The sequence below is a fragment of the Watersipora subatra genome, chromosome 6 (genome assembly GCF_963576615.1).
Source record: "Watersipora subatra chromosome 6, tzWatSuba1.1, whole genome shotgun sequence".
NCBI classification, from domain to species: Eukaryota; Metazoa; Bryozoa; class Gymnolaemata; order Cheilostomatida; family Watersiporidae; genus Watersipora; species Watersipora subatra.
Window position 1 is genome coordinate 43,471,201 of NC_088713.1, and position 16,406 is coordinate 43,487,606.

The 16,406-nt window shown below is 34.2% G+C and overlaps 1 protein-coding gene across 1 annotated transcript in view; it reads left to right on the forward strand.

Annotated features, from left to right (window-relative positions):
• Positions 1-16,406, forward strand: part of LOC137398499 (discoidin domain-containing receptor 2-like) — a 54,107-nt gene that overhangs the window by 36,142 nt on the left and 1,559 nt on the right. Inside the window, exons 5-17 of the mRNA XM_068084615.1 lie at positions 2,506-2,680; positions 5,066-5,164; positions 6,691-6,866; positions 7,745-7,894; positions 8,592-8,784; positions 10,268-10,369; positions 11,244-11,416; positions 11,828-12,124; positions 12,519-12,729; positions 13,288-13,460; positions 14,698-14,879; positions 15,054-15,183; positions 15,742-15,987. Coding sequence (XP_067940716.1) covers positions 2,506-2,680; positions 5,066-5,164; positions 6,691-6,866; positions 7,745-7,894; positions 8,592-8,784; positions 10,268-10,369; positions 11,244-11,416; positions 11,828-12,124; positions 12,519-12,729; positions 13,288-13,460; positions 14,698-14,879; positions 15,054-15,183; positions 15,742-15,987 — 2,307 coding nt within the window. The remainder of the gene's footprint in view (positions 1-2,505; positions 2,681-5,065; positions 5,165-6,690; positions 6,867-7,744; positions 7,895-8,591; positions 8,785-10,267; positions 10,370-11,243; positions 11,417-11,827; positions 12,125-12,518; positions 12,730-13,287; positions 13,461-14,697; positions 14,880-15,053; positions 15,184-15,741; positions 15,988-16,406) is intronic.

The following is a 16,406-nucleotide window of genomic DNA, read 5'->3' on the forward strand; positions in this document are numbered from 1 at the left end:
CCCAAGTTTTTAGGAAGTATACAGTTATTCCTGGCAACATTCTGCCTCATTTTTTGCGACCTCATTGTATTATGATTTATTCGGAGCCTCAGCTCCATCATACAAAGCAGATAGGACGGGTGGAGTCAACGCCAGTTCAATAATGATTCAAATATCGCTCTATGAGGTTATCAAATTGATTTGGGAATCAAACGTCTATTGACCAGCTCTTGTTTATCTTAGGCTATGTAAGACAGTAAGATCTCCTCGTAGCCGTTTCCTTATCTTTGGAAAGATGCACAAGCAAGCTAGTCTAGACTGTTGGCTTCTGGTGAATTGCAAATTGGTGAACCAAATATTTTAATTATCAGTTACTTTATCGATATTGAGAATGATAATGGAAGCCAAGGAATGGCCAGATTGTAGGTAGTCGTTCTCTCTTGTTTCGTAGACTTTATGGCTGGGCTCACTGTCTGGGCCCAGACTCTCTAGGAAAGTACAGTGCACTCTCGCGATACGATTACCCGGTTATACGACTTTTTCGCCTTACTAAGTGGAACATGATGATTTTTTTCGCCTTGCTATACGAATTTTATTTCACCATACAAAATCAACAGAATTTTTGCCCTAGTTCAAATTTGACAGTCGGTGTGCTTATTACATATGTCGAAATAACAAATACACTAAAGTTACTGACGTTAACTATAGTTACTAAGGTTAACGCGCTATTTTTAAATATGTGCAATACTTATATAAAACCTTGATGCTTTTTACCAGGGGATGCTGGCATCATATAATTACTGTAGTTGTATACTCCTTCATACAAATTTTCTGTCATACGATGTCAACCTTGGAACGGATTAAAATCATATTTCGAAGGTGCACTGTAGCTAAAGCACAAACTGGTTCACAGTATATAAACTGCAGTGAAGATGGTCCTTACTATAATAAGTTCCGTGTCCACCAGTCTGAAGCCAGAGTTGGAGTTTGAGAAAACTTGGGCATAAGACAGAATTTGAACTCGTGACTTTCGGCATTTTAGCTTGGCTCTACACCAAAAGACAGCTCACAATCATTTTAGAATAGTTGTATGTATAGTTAATACACCTGATGATCTCTCCCAGCCTGCCAGCATGCCAGACTGCCAGGGTACTAGTGCATGAAAAATGGGGTGTTGAGTACCTTTTGCAGTGAGGAACGCTAAAATTTAAAAGTACAGCTAAAATTTAAAAGTACACGTACTTCTCACACCTTTATCTACGTAATCCATCTTGATAGGTTTGTAATTGTTAGCAGACGTTATGTAATAATGTACTAAAAACTCTTTCACGATCCATTTGTAACAGTTAACGTTCCTTTGTGACATATAGAACTATTTATCATGATAGTGGGGATGATAAAAGAAGCCCTGGGTGGTGGTACATGCATGAAATGAAAGATCTGGCTGACAAAGAACTTTCATCGAAATTTATGATCTTCCTGGTGAGAAGGCGCCTGAGTAATTAAACATCTGTGATACACCAGCACGTCGTCATTTCCTCTAATCTGTTTGATCGACTAGGAAGCTAGAATGTTCCTTCTGTTTGGCTGCATGCAGACAGTCAGCAATCCTTTTATTTCAATGCCTAAGTTTATTTTATCCAAAACTCTGTTTTGTTTTCGCTAAGCTATTATAAGTAAACATATTTTGATGGTCATGTACTGTATATCATTACAATCCATCGTTTTTTGGACGTCATCACCCTGTTTGCACATGCGCTCGTCCACGAAAAAGCTGCCATCTTTGTAGAAAACGATCGTAATTTTCCTCAGTAATAGTATTTTTCGGTGTTGTTTTGATACTAAAATAAAAAATTTGCAAACAAAAGCATTGTTTGCAATAATTAATTGCAGAAGCTTCGTGTTTTTACGATAAAAGTTGTCCATAAAGACGGCAGACAACGGTAGAATGACATCAGGGAAAAACGAAGGATAATTAATTAACTACGTGTAGTACTCTGACAGTCCTGAGCCATGAGAGATTGTCATGAGTAATAAGTAACTGCGCAATTACTCAACAAACAGCAAGTAGTGCAGATGGTAGCGTGCCTGGCTGCTAAAGTCAAATGTTGGAGTTCGAATCATGTTCCATGCAATCTTTTTCCCAACATAAAACTGTCTTCGTACCGACAGACAGACTCTTACTATAGTAAAGATTTGTTGATTTCAGAAAGCTATATACATAGTCAACTTAGTATATGCTGTGTATCATTATACTATAAATATATTTATATAATGGTATACAATATATATATATATATAGATATAATGATACACAAAAACAAAACAAAAAAAATATAATGATATCTACAATATATATATAATGGTACCCAAATTATATATATACATAATGATACCCAAAAAAATATATAATAATACACATAATATAGGCTATGCTATATATATAATGACTTGTGAAAAAAATATAATGATACACAAAATATATGTATTATATAGTTGTCACAATAACATTGGTTTTCTACTCAGGAATTCGATGGAATCACAAATGCAAGAGATAGTAAATATCTTCAAACAAACTCCAAGCTCTTGGCGACCAGAGTGAGGATAATTCCCATCTCTGATGTGAGGAGGGAAGCGTGTCTCAGACTCGAGTTCTTCGGCTGCCGTAGAAACGGGGTGGCATCTTATAGCGCTCCTCAAGGTACTCTAATTCATTCTAGAATAATCCTCTTAACCTTGTAGAAAAGCATCTTAACATGCTAAGAAGTGAGATGAAGGTTTAAGTTATTAGGATAACATTATCCAGATAATCTTTACTTCCTGATGATTATGTAAAAAAAGAGTTAAGGTGAACTTGCACAAAAGTTCGGTAGATTTTATCAGTATCAGACTTTTTCTATCATTTACATTTTTTGATGTTTCAGATGATCTGACTACCAGGATGTTTAAAGATTTGACATATTTGATAATAAATACAATAAATATTTGACAAAACTTAATTGCAGTTAAAACACTCAGATCAAGCACTAATTAGATTTAAATTTTGAAACATCCTGGCAGTCAGATCACCTCAAACATCATAAACAATCGCAAATGATAAAATAGTGATACTCTCTGATAAATGATAAAATAGTGATACTCTCTGATAAATGATATAATAGTGATACTCTCTGATAAATGATATAATAGTGATACTCTCTGATAAATGATATAATAGTGATACTCTCTGATAAATGATATAATAGTGATACTCTCTGATAAATGATATAATAGTGATACTCTCTGATAAATGATATAATAGTGATACTCTCTGATAAATGATATAATAGTGATACTCTCTGATAAATGATATAATAGTGATACTCTCTGATAAATGATATAATAGTGATACTCTCTGATAAATGATATAATAGTGATACTCTCTGATAAATGATATAATAGTGATACTCTCTGATAAATGATATAATAGTGATACTCTCTGATAAATGATATAATAGTGATACTCTCTGATAAATGATATAATAGTGATACTCTCTGATAAATGATATAATAGTGATACTCTCTGATAAATGATATAATAGTGATACTCTCTGATAAATGATATAATAGTGATACTCTCTGATAAATGATATAATAGTGATACTCTCTGATAAATGATATAATAGTGATACTCTCTGATAAATGATATAATAGTGATACTCTCTGATAAATGATATAATAGTGATACTCTCTGATAAATGATATAATAGTGATACTCTCTGATAAATGATATAATAGTGATACTCTCTGATAAATGATATAATAGTGATACTCTCTGATAAATGATATAATAGTGATACTCTCTGATAAATGATATAATAGTGATACTCTCTGATAAATGATATAATAGTGATACTCTCTGATAAATGATATAATAGTGATACTCTCTGATAAATGATATAATAGTGATACTCTCTGATAAATGATATAATAGTGATACTCTCTGATAAATGATATAATAGTGATACTCTCTGATAAATGATATAATAGTGATACTCTCTGATAAATGATATAATAGTGATACTCTCTGATAAATGATATAATAGTGATACTCTCTGATAAATGATATAATAGTGATACTCTCTGATAAATGATATAATAGTGATACTCTCTGATAAATGATATAATAGTGATACTCTCTGATAAATGATATAATAGTGATACTCTCTGATAAATGATATAATAGTGATACTCTCTGATAAATGATATAATAGTGATACTCTCTGATAAATGATATAATAGTGATACTCTCTGATAAATGATATAATAGTGATACTCTCTGATAAATGATATAATAGTGATACTCTCTGATAAATGATATAATAGTGATACTCTCTGATAAATGATATAATAGTGATACTCTCTGATAAATGATATAATAGTGATACTCTCTGATAAATGATATAATAGTGATACTCTCTGATAAATGATATAATAGTGATACTCTCTGATAAATGATATAATAGTGATACTCTCTGATAAATGATATAATAGTGATACTCTCTGATAAATGATATAATAGTGATACTCTCTGATAAAATCTACTCAAATTGTATGCAAGTTCGTTTTTAAGCGAAAATAAAATAGTTTGTCTTTTTGTAAATAGTTTATATTTGAATAGTTTGATAGGTTGACTAGCTATACTATTATAATTGTATCTTTTATTGTAATCGTAGCAAAAAGACTTCAATTAGCTATAACTTGCTAACTATTTCACATATATATCTAGACCCTTTTATAGTTGTTTTATTTTTTTTTAATTTAATTGTCCTGCACAAAACATTTTCCTCATGATATGAAGTTTGAAACTTGCAGTTGTTTGACAAAGTTTGGAAACCTTTACAGTTGTTTTTATTTTCTCTCTTAATTTATTTCAACTACACAAAACACTTCTCTCATGTTATGTAGTTTGAAAGTTAGAATGGCAAATTTTGTTATATGTTAAATACAAATAAATTTTCTGTCTAAAGACTTTGTTATTACCCGGGCAACGTCGGGCATTCACCTAGTCAACATGATTCAAACAAACCATGCTGCCGCTTTGCAGGAGATACTCGAAGTGACCTCTACAACTTTATTGATACTGACTATGATAGAAAAAGTGGACCCAATGGTTGGCCAGATGGGAGACTTACTGGAGGACTAGGTAGTTATTCTCTCTTGCTTAGTAGCCTTATACTCTTAGCTCGCTGTTGGGTCTCGGACAATGTACCCACGTAATATGCCATTCGGTCTAGCTAGCTTGTTGGTCTTCATTCAGAGCTTTTCGGAATCTCTTGTCTCATTTGTGATTGCCAGCAACGGTTTGCACTGTTAGAAAATTTGCTGGAAATGTAAACTAAATGCAATTTACGAAAAACAAAGCTGGATATCGATACCGATCGATACCCATCGATAAGCTCTACCTTGCGATGTTTCTTTTTTGAACCAATAAAAACAACAAGGCTTGATGAAAGTGACCATGAATGATGCATAATGGAGGGAAAAATTCAATTAGTGCGGTTTAACTTAACTAAACTAAAATAAATTAAAATTAAAGGCTTGAAGCAATTGCTAAGTTTTTCCATACAGCGATGCCATAGCAATACACTCCCACATGGCGATACAATGCCATCATGGCAACATCATTGCCATCTGGTGCATCGGCGCTGGTGCATCGGCGCTGGTGCATCGGCGCTGGTGCATCGGCGCTGGTGCATTCAGGTGTTGCACAACTATCGCTGTATGTATGGGAACAAATAACAAATACTAACAAATAGTCTTTTACAAATTTTTTTTAAAACCTTGTCATAAGTTTGATAATTTTTGTGAGAACATTTTAAAACATCTTTAATTGTTTAACATGCAAAAACTTGTTTGTTATTTGCGCAAAGCTGGTATTCAGTAGTCCGGAATGTATCTGTTTGAATCCTGGGAGGGGCAATTTTTTCCTAATGTCCAGACGAAAGGACGGACATGGCTATTATTATAGTGAATATTAAAATGTTAGCTGAGTTACTAGCTTAAGTTACTTAAATTCGTAGGTTAAAAAAACTTAGCTTCATTACCTGCCACTGTTTGAGGCTGTTTTAAATTTTGAATGAATGTGTAGTATAAGAAGTAAGGAATATTTTTCAATAATCTGTTTTAGCCAATTTTATACTAATTGTGCAACATCAGACATTCAGTGGTATATATATAAATATATATAATTGTATATAATATATATACAATATATACATAATATATATTATATATATAATATATACATATACACCACTTCAGAGCCTTCTAACATAGCTTTTATATTGATATGATAATTAAAAAATATAGATCTATATATATGTATATATAAATATTTATTTATAAATATATATAAATAAATCTTATATATAACTATATATAAATATAAATAAATACATATTTATATATAAATATTTATTTATATGTATTAGATATATTTTATTCAGTAAGCCGGAAAGCCATTATGATGGCTGAATGAAGAAGACTTGCGTGACGATACAATAGAGAATAATGTTGCTAAAAACCAGGTGACACAACGTAAACGCAATAAGTTTTTGTGCTGATGAGAAGGTTTGTTTGATGAAACCAGAACTGCTAGTCAGTGCTGGACTATGTATCATAGTGGGTGGTCCAATGTATCATGGTGGGTGGTTTTACATTCTTCTGTAGGTTTATTAACAAACATGAGAAACGGAGGTGATCCGTTCAACGCAACCGCATCTGATTGGTTGGGCTGGAGCAATGATGTTCACAGTAACGTAGAACTTATCTTTGAGATGGATCACCTGAGGAACATATCTTATGTCAAGTTCTATACCTACAATAATTTCGAACGAGATGTCAGGGTTAGTAACATCTTAATCAGAGTCTAAAGGTTTTAATGTGCCAGAGGAACTATTATTACTGTTACAGGTTTCAAAAGTCCCAGAATATTTATGCTCATCCTTTCACACATATGACAAACATTTTCTATTCCGTGACACCAGCATATTACATCCACCAACATATGTTTTAGTTAATGAACTTTCTGTTACTGCCACTTCCAATTCACTATCCAGACTCCTCCACAATACTATTAGATTACCAACTTTTAAAAAACTAGTTCAACTCGCTCAATAATTCCTGATTTTTGTCTTCTCATCATGTGATATTTAATGAAAAACATCATTTTGTTGATACTAATGCCAATAAAAAGTTATACCTACAAGCAGAGTTTGGTAGTCTGAGTTTTTGCTACACTGTGTTTCCTTTGTTCGGAATTGGAGTTGTGCGCACAATGAACCTTCACATGTTGCCGATTAGCGTAGGCAGTTTGTTAAAAAAATAAAAAATTCTACGCTGGAGGCCATAAAGACGCACTCCTATATCAATTGCGCAGCATTTTCTTGCGCGTCATACGGATGTGACGTCACCTTCTTTTGCCAGCAGGAAACATTCTCTAAGAAATTGTGACTAACTAAACTCACTTAACTTGTGGACTTTCGTCGTTTCCATTTTGACTAACCGTGTCATGGAAACATAGTCTTAGTCTGGTACCGACTGCGATAGAACAAGGAATTTTGTAGCAAAATCAATAATGAATTATTCATGCCAAGCAAGCAGATAGAGTTTACAGTTTGAAATAACAGGGCTTACCATTTCCAATCTGTTTGGAATCTTTCCAACTTGTCTTAATCAGACGATATGTAAATTTATCTATTTGCATTCTCTTTGATCTTTTCAGGCATTCACGAAAGCGACAATCTATGTATCAACAGGAGACTCAGCGATGCCAAGTGAGCCCTTCATGGTGTTCGACTATCCTCGTGAAAACATCATCTACAGGCGATTTAATACTATACGCTTCGGACATGTCCTAGCGAGATTTATGAAGGTAAGTGATTTATACTTGATCTTTGAGAGATTGCTCATATCAAACAAAAGTGATATCTTTAGTTTTTAAAAAATGAAGATGTTAAATTCAGTCACTAGCTATGACTAAAGCTGTAGCTATAGTCTATAGCAATATAGACTATAGCTGTAGCTATAGTCTACTGCTTAGCTATATCTATAGCTATCTATAGTTATAGCTAAATCACTAGTCTATCTATAGCTCGTAACTTAAGCTATAGCTATAGTTAGTAACTATAGCTATAATAGTTAGTAACTAACTATAGCTATAGTAACTAACTATAGCTATAGTAACTAACTATAGCTATAGTAACTAACTATAGCTATAATAACTAACTATAGCTATAGTAACTAACTATAGCTATAGTAACTAACCATAGCTATAGTAGCTAACTATAGCTATAGTTAGTAACTGTAACTAGTAACTAAGCGTTCGGGAAATACATGTACATTCTTACTAACCCCAAAAAATTGATTTTTCATTGCAGCCCAATATAGTGAGGACAACTCCAACTTTAACATTTCACAAATTTTAGTTTTATGAATCAGCATTTAGTGCAATATTTTTTCTGGAGTCAAATTTAAGATTTCAAATTTTACAATGTTTATTTTTGCAAACAGTTTTGGAATATCTAGAATTATGGCAAACTTTATCATCAAATCATCGTCCTTTTTGATAGATAGTTCTCGAGTTTGATGCAAAGTGGATAATGATCAGTGAAGTCGAGTTTGGATCTGAGATTGTGAGTGGTCAGTATCTTACTACTGCTGCAACTACTCGACCAGCTCCGGTCACGAGCGCTACTACTAGGAAGGCCACGACCACTCCTGCAGCTTCTGCTCAAGACGTCACCTTGCCTTTTATCCCACGAGGTAAATCAACTATATCAGTTTGACTTTGGATGTTAATGAATTTACGACTTCGGAAGCTTCAGAATGATAAATGACGACGCTGATATTTTTTTATTTTAACGATGAACTTGAGTGGAAATTTTTAAGCATTTTATCATAAGTTATTGGTATTTTTCTATAAATTGTGATTAGTTATTATGTTTGAAATGATCTGACTACCAGGATGTTTTGAGATGAATATTGACAAAACTCAATCACAGTAAAAATGTCCAGATCAAGTGAAAGTTAGATTATTACGTTTATATTTGCAAAGAGACTGACAGACTAGAGACGAGTAACTATTCAACTTGAACGTAATAGCGGATATCAACTATAGCAGAGTTTACAGCTAGTGACGTTATTTCTTACAAGCGTTTTAATCGCCATCAATCAGTCAGATCACCTCAAACATTGAAAACAATCACAATTGATAGAAAAATACTGATACTTTCTGTTAAAATTTACTAAAATTTTGTGTTAGTTCATCTTTAACACATATTTTACATAATAAAAAAAACAAATTGTTGCTAGAAATAATTTATTGCGTTTGATTGTGCTCACAGGTCACCCTGTAGTCTCTGTAATCATACACTTGCTAACAGGTATGCATGCATTTTATATGTATTCTGTAAGCCCACCTCCTTCCATGCTTATCGATGTTGTTCCACTCGACATATCTCACAGCTGTTTATATCATTTCTTTGGAGATTTGGAGAAAGTTGTCTTTCCCTGGAATTTTCTTAAAGAAGAGCACAGTGGTTTTTAATTTTTCTGTTGCTTTGTATCCAGTTCCATGAATCAGAAGTTGTCTTTCCTGGAATGAAGGGTAATTTCCATTGGTTATAAAACCTTAAAAAAAATATTTTCATGGTTCGTTTAGAGGTTTAGTTGACTTAATGAGTTCTTTGAAAGTTTATGGAAATTGACTGACAGGAAATTGTTGTTCTTGTTTCTTTGGTTTTTTATTTGTTCAGTGGTTTGTCTATGTAATCCTAGAAATGCAAAATTGTATTAAATTGATGACAACTTGATAACTGATGGTTTTTTGATTTCCCATCACACTCAGTTGCTGTAAATGAAGCTCTTCAAAGCCAAAGTTGTCTTTCTTTAGAGGAGAAGGCAATTCCTAATAGTTATGAAAACACTTATTTTTTTTTCTCATCAGATGTTCAGCGGTTTAGAGGTCATTTAATGACTTATGGTGACTCACATTCTATGATTTATGGTGACTTGCATAATACATAATAAATTGGCAGAAAATTGATATCTTAGATGAACTTACACAAAATTGTAGCAGATTTTACCGGAAAATACCGGTATTTTTCTACCATTTGCGATTGTTTTTGATGTTTGAGTTTATCTGTCTGCAAGGATGTTTCAAGATTAAATCGACAAAACTTTTTTATCAATAACAAACTTCTTTATTTGTATGTGAATATGCTGATCATTGGTACCTTTACTAAAGTTGTAGAGAGCACAACTTCAGGAGCTGAGGTCATAGTCAATGCCAACCCGACTACCAGTCCAGAAAACGCCAATCTGCTAGTAGTGGACGTCTCTCTTATTGGTCAGTTTCTCACCATCTTATTTGAAAACAGCGGTTTGGTTTTTTTTACAGAAAAGACCAAATCCCTGCTGAGTTTGTATGTTTCTTAGAAGTGCTCACGGAAGGTGAAAAATAGAGATATGCAGAAAATCAAAATAATTTGGCTCGAGTCACTGAAGAGTATTATTTGTTTTAACCAATAATGTATTGATCATGTATTGAACACAATAGCCAATATCAATGATAGCAACTAGTGACGCTATTTCACACATATTTTCCTTCTGATCGGCTCAACCACGATCAAGTTTTATCGATTTTAATCTTAAAACCTCCTGGCAGTCAGATTACCTCAAAGATAGAATAAAATAGCAAATTATAAAAAGTACTAAAACTTTCTCAAAGTTTACTTTACAAAGTTATCTGGCTCTCTGGAGGTTGAATTTCAAGATAGAAATTGCTAAAACTTCATGGCAATTAAAACACTCACAAAAAATAGCTGTAAAATGATGTCACTAGTTGGTATCAACTATTGTGTTCAAGTTACGATGTTACTGGTCCCTATTTTGTCAGTCTCTTTGCAACTATAGACATCGTAACTTCACTTTCACTCTATTTGAGCATTTTGACTACAATCAAGTTTTTTAATCTTGAAACATCTCGGCAGTTTGATCACCTCAAACATCAAAAACAATCGCAGATGATAGAGAAATAGTTCCTGATAAAAACTGACTAAAATTTTGAGCAAGTTCATCTTGAAGTTGAAATAAAATTCCATTTTTCATGAAAACGTCGCAAAGCTATTCTTTGAGTTATAAACATGAAATGCTTCTGAAATAATAAGTATAACGATAATATAGATAACACAAATAACTCTGCTGTTGTATGTTCTCTGCAGGTATCATCGTTGGCAGCTGCCTGGGAGCAATTCTTGTCGTGATATTCATTATTATTGGATGCTGTATCTACCAGCGGCGAAAAATGTCATCAACCCCAAGCGATGCAAGTGCTGAAAGTAGCACGACCACATCCATACCTCCAGTGCATAAGACCCAACATGGAGAGAACTCGGTAAGGAAACTTATAGCTTTGTTGAGAGAAATAAACACGTAGATTGTAGAACCTGTCAATGAGAATCACAGAATAATTTATCGATTCTAAAGCTCGCCTCATTTTTTGTTTGATAAGCTGGAAAACTAAATTTCTCATTTACGATATTGTTACTCTTTGTGCATTTAATCATAGTTATAAATTATATATTAAATTATTACTCTTGTCATGATTTTAATAAAGTAAATCAAACAGTCTTAAGGTAACCATATCCATAAAGATTGCAATCTAAACAATTAAACGTTCAGAACTTAGCCGATATAATCATTCAAAAGCATAGTTTTACGGCTGATTGGTTTACAGATTTGAAATCACGACAAAATGATAATCAATTTAATATATAATAATTATGTTTTGGGGTTTTGCTTGCAGGAGTACGACCTACCTTGGGGAAGTAGACCTCTGCCACACCCACCACCAAACGGTGCCACAATGCAGTCTAGTGGCTATGCCTCCGACAGCAATGGCTGGCCTCCGTATGCGTCTATACCAGTAGACCAGTACAGTCAGCAGTTGACCCCGATTTCTCCCGCATGTCTCCACCATTACATGACCTCTGGGGGAATCCTTACGCTTCCTGGAATACATCACAATAGACATCAATGCGACAGATCTAATAATACAATGCCTAATGCTCTCAATGGCACTCTGATGCCTATGAATATAAAAGTGAGTAAGAGACTTCTTACTTGTATGTAAATGGTTATACTGAGGCATCCAATAAAAACTAATGTTGCACTGAGGCCTCCAATAGACAAGAATGTTATACTGAAGCATCCAATAGAGACTAATCATACCTAAAAGCATCCAATAGAAACTAACCTTACATAGTCATCCAATAGAAGCTAACCATAAAATCATCCAATAGAAATTGATCTTACATAAAGTCATCCAATAAAAACTGTCCTTACATACATGTAAAAGCATCCAATAGAAAGTAATGTTTTGCAGGAGTCTGCAATAAAAACTAATGTTTTGCTAAAGCATTCGATAGAAATTAATGTTCCCCACAATCATCTGTTTGAAAATAATATTAACCAAAAACTTCCAACTTTATTTCCAGAACTCAGATGGAAATCAGTACGACTTGGTTCAACAAGAGATGTCTCCGTATGACAGCTCAAATTACAGAGCCACGCCGACTGTCCCTCTTCCCAATATACAAAGTAGTACAGGAAGCTCAGTCTATGGCGTTCCATCAAACTCTCTCCTTGACCATGAGATCCCGAGAATTCCTTATGAGAGCCTACGACTGCTCGAAAAAATTGGCTCAGGTGAGATAGAAGAGATAAATCCAGTATGATGGTTGAGGTGTCACGGAAAATAGCTCCAGCTATACTTGAAAGAATTTCCATATTAATGCAAATTATTTTAATTATATCATTTAATATAATACCATCTTGTCTTTTCGGTTGGTAACTCTACTGAAGTGGATGGATTGGCTGACCATTTTCCATTGTGCTGGCTTATTTTCCTGGTTCGATAAGTCAAAATTTTTTTATTGCATTGCCTCGTGCAAACTTCATGGCTAGAAGATAAATGTTCAAGTATTTTGCACATTCAACATTTTTTTACATCGGAGTTCATCCAAATATTCATATTTAGATGAACTCATCGAAATATTCATGTTTGGATATTTTTTTCATATTTTTTCATATTTTCATATCAGCTTGCAGCCTTTTTTGGCTTTATTTACAAAAAATTTGGAACCTTAATGTCAAATATGATTGGCCAATTTGGAGTCTAAAATTTGTTTGTTCCATCGACGAACAATGAATCCATAAGAGAAGTAGTTTTAACTAATGCCTCTGTTCTTTACTCCGCTCATGCAGGTCAGTACGGAGAGGTCCACTTGTGTCAAATGACCGTCCAGCAAGAAGATGGAGAACAGACAAAATTAGTGGCTATGAAGAAGCTACAGTCGACCGCTGGTGAACTCACCAAGTCCGACTTCATGAGAGAAATAAAAATCATGAGCAAACTGAGACACCCAAACATCATACAGGTAGGTACCTGTTCTATTCATAAAGTTATTCATAGAATTATTATTAACCCTAAAGTGACCAAGTCAAGCTGCCGTTTTGTCATGTTAGAAATGTTTATTAAAACAATTTTGATAATTAATACATAATGACTGATAATTAATATGATTGATGACTGGTTTTAGCGCACATATGCACCTACATTGCTGAATAAAATAGTTGGGACGCAATTGTTTAACTAGACTAATTCATACCACATTTTTTATCTCAATATATTGGCTGTCTCTCATCCAGATACTCTGTATATTTATATATCAATAGAATACATAGACCCAAGGTGTCCCACTAATCTAGTTTCAGAGGAAAATTTTAATTTCTTCATATAGTGAGCAATTTGTAAGCAAAGCAACAAGGATGTTGTTACGTAGCACCAAGCTGCTACAATGGCACACCAACATTCCCTTTGCCACCAGCTTTCACCACCACGGCGATACTCACCCACATCACCAATCTCACGGCCGTTCTTACTGCCAGTCAGTACGCAAGCCAAATCAGCAGCCTCGTTGCTATACGATGGTCTCCCGTGACCATACCGATTTTCTGTCAGTTAGGACATGGCAACACAGTAGCTCAGCTCACTCGCTCGCTCCCCTAACTGAAACTTCTCTCCGTGAGCATGATTCACGCTTGTTTATTTAGCAAGACCTAGTAAATAGTCCCCCTTGGATATTCACATCATATCCCACACGATTTTCATAGTAACACAAATTTGAATAAGATTGCCAAAAGTCACTTGCTGCAGGAATACTTCACAAAATACTAAAACTACCATAAAACCTTTAATTGAACACCATGGCGCTTTTGAATTTTTCAATTCTTCTCTCAGGATGGCGGTCAAATAGAGGTGAGCTCAAATAGAGGTGGGGCTCAAATAGAGGTGGCGCTCAAATAGAGGGGCCTTCAAATAGAGGTTTTACGGTAATTCTTGATCCGAATGGTCCTTTTCAGGGCCACCATATTAAAAAGTGTAGTTGAAACCTCTAGAAATACAGAATATTAGGTAGAGGTCTCTTATTAAAAAGGTGACAATTGGTGCTACTTGTAGATGCTGTCTAACTTGACCAAAAATAATTAAATTAAACTCATTGGATTATTACCAATTGAAGGAATCAGAATACTTATAGATTCGTGAATATGTAAAAACTTGAAAGTTATTTCCAAAGCTGAAAACCCTGCTCATTGCTGTATTTCTCTGAACAGGTCTTGGGCATCTGCTCGGACTCAGCAAATTCCTCTTGTGTGGTGACGGAATATATGTCTAAGGGAGACCTCAACCAGGTGCTACAGAATCATGTCCCCGAAGGAACAGCCCTGCTTAACAAACCGCCCCTTAGTCAGTCCACACTTCTATACATCACAACACAAATAGCGCTAGGCATGAGGTAAGAGTTGTCTTTTCATTGCTGCTGTCTCTTAGGAGCAACTTAATTTTTGATGGAATTTTTTTCAAGTTAGTTTTTATGCTATACTCTTCTTTTTTTCGTTTTATTGTACTGCTTTTATTTATACTGTTCTTTTCCCATTTTATATGCTTACATTGTGAGAATCTTTTGCAGTTATTTGGAGCAATTAAATGTCACTCACAGAGATTTAGCCGCTCGAAACTGTCTGGTAGGAGACAACTACCAAGTAAAAATCTCTGACTTTGGAATGTCCAGGAATCTCTACAGTAAACAATATTACAAGGTATGTAGAATGGTCTGGTCTATTTATGTTGTCCAAGAGTTGTCCATTCTTGTTCAAGAGCTGCTTTAGTGTTATCATTTTTTCATTTTTCATAAACGGTGCGTAGAGTTACCTAATTTTAGTTTTTTATCTATGCAGAATTAATATTGAACTTACATAAAATTTTAGTAGATTTTTTCAGAAAGTAGCGATATTTTTTGCAATCATATGCGATTGTTTTTGATGTTTGGGGTGATCTGATTTGAGGTGATCTGATTTGAGGTTATAACAACTAGTGATGTCATCTGTAGTTTTTCTGAATTTTTTAATTGCGATGAAGTTTTATCGATTTTAATCTTGAAACATCCTGACAGTCAGATCCTCTCAAACATCAAAACTATTGCAAATGGTAGAAAAATACCAATAATTTCTGATAAAATATACACAAAAATTGCGTAATTTCATCTCTAAAGGTTGATAGATTCTCAGTATTAGGCCAATCTGTGCGACTTCTTTGAACCCACAAACATAGAAGCACAAGACCAACAAATTATCACAATTTCTGACTATCTTTCACAGGTGGAGGGCCGAGTGGTGCTGCCAATACGGTGGATGGCTTGGGAAAGTGTGCTTTTAGGAAAGTTCACAACCATGTCGGATGTCTGGTCCTTCGGCGTGACTCTCTGGGAAATATTCTCTTTTGCTCGAGAGCAGCCATTTATGCGACTCTCAGATGATGATGTCATATCTAACTGCATGAACTATTATAATAACAAGATGGCTGACGTTATAGTGCTTCCACAGCCATCACAGTGCTCAAAGAAGGTAATTTTCTCTCTTTTTATTTTATGGTATGACGATGTTTAAAAGGCCTAAATTTACTTGAACTAAAATCTAGGGGTAGAGTGTTTATCTACTTGTTTGGGAGTTATTTTTACTTGGACAATTGTAAGATGGTTTGTATGTGTTTAGAAGATATATCATATATTTTTTGAGTTCATTTTGTGTTTCTTGTTTGTGATTTGACCTAGAAAACATTTCAATGAAGTTGTTTTTGGTTCCACATTAAAAATTCAGCTAGTCAAATGTCTGGTATTGCACAAAACATAAAACAGCTTATAAACAGTGGTGGTTGATGTAGTTGCCATTGGCTAATTTGAGTATACGTATTGCTAAATTAACTTGGTAATAAAAGCCATGAGAGCAAGCTTTAGTGACGCTGCGCGCAACACAGAGTCGCTATG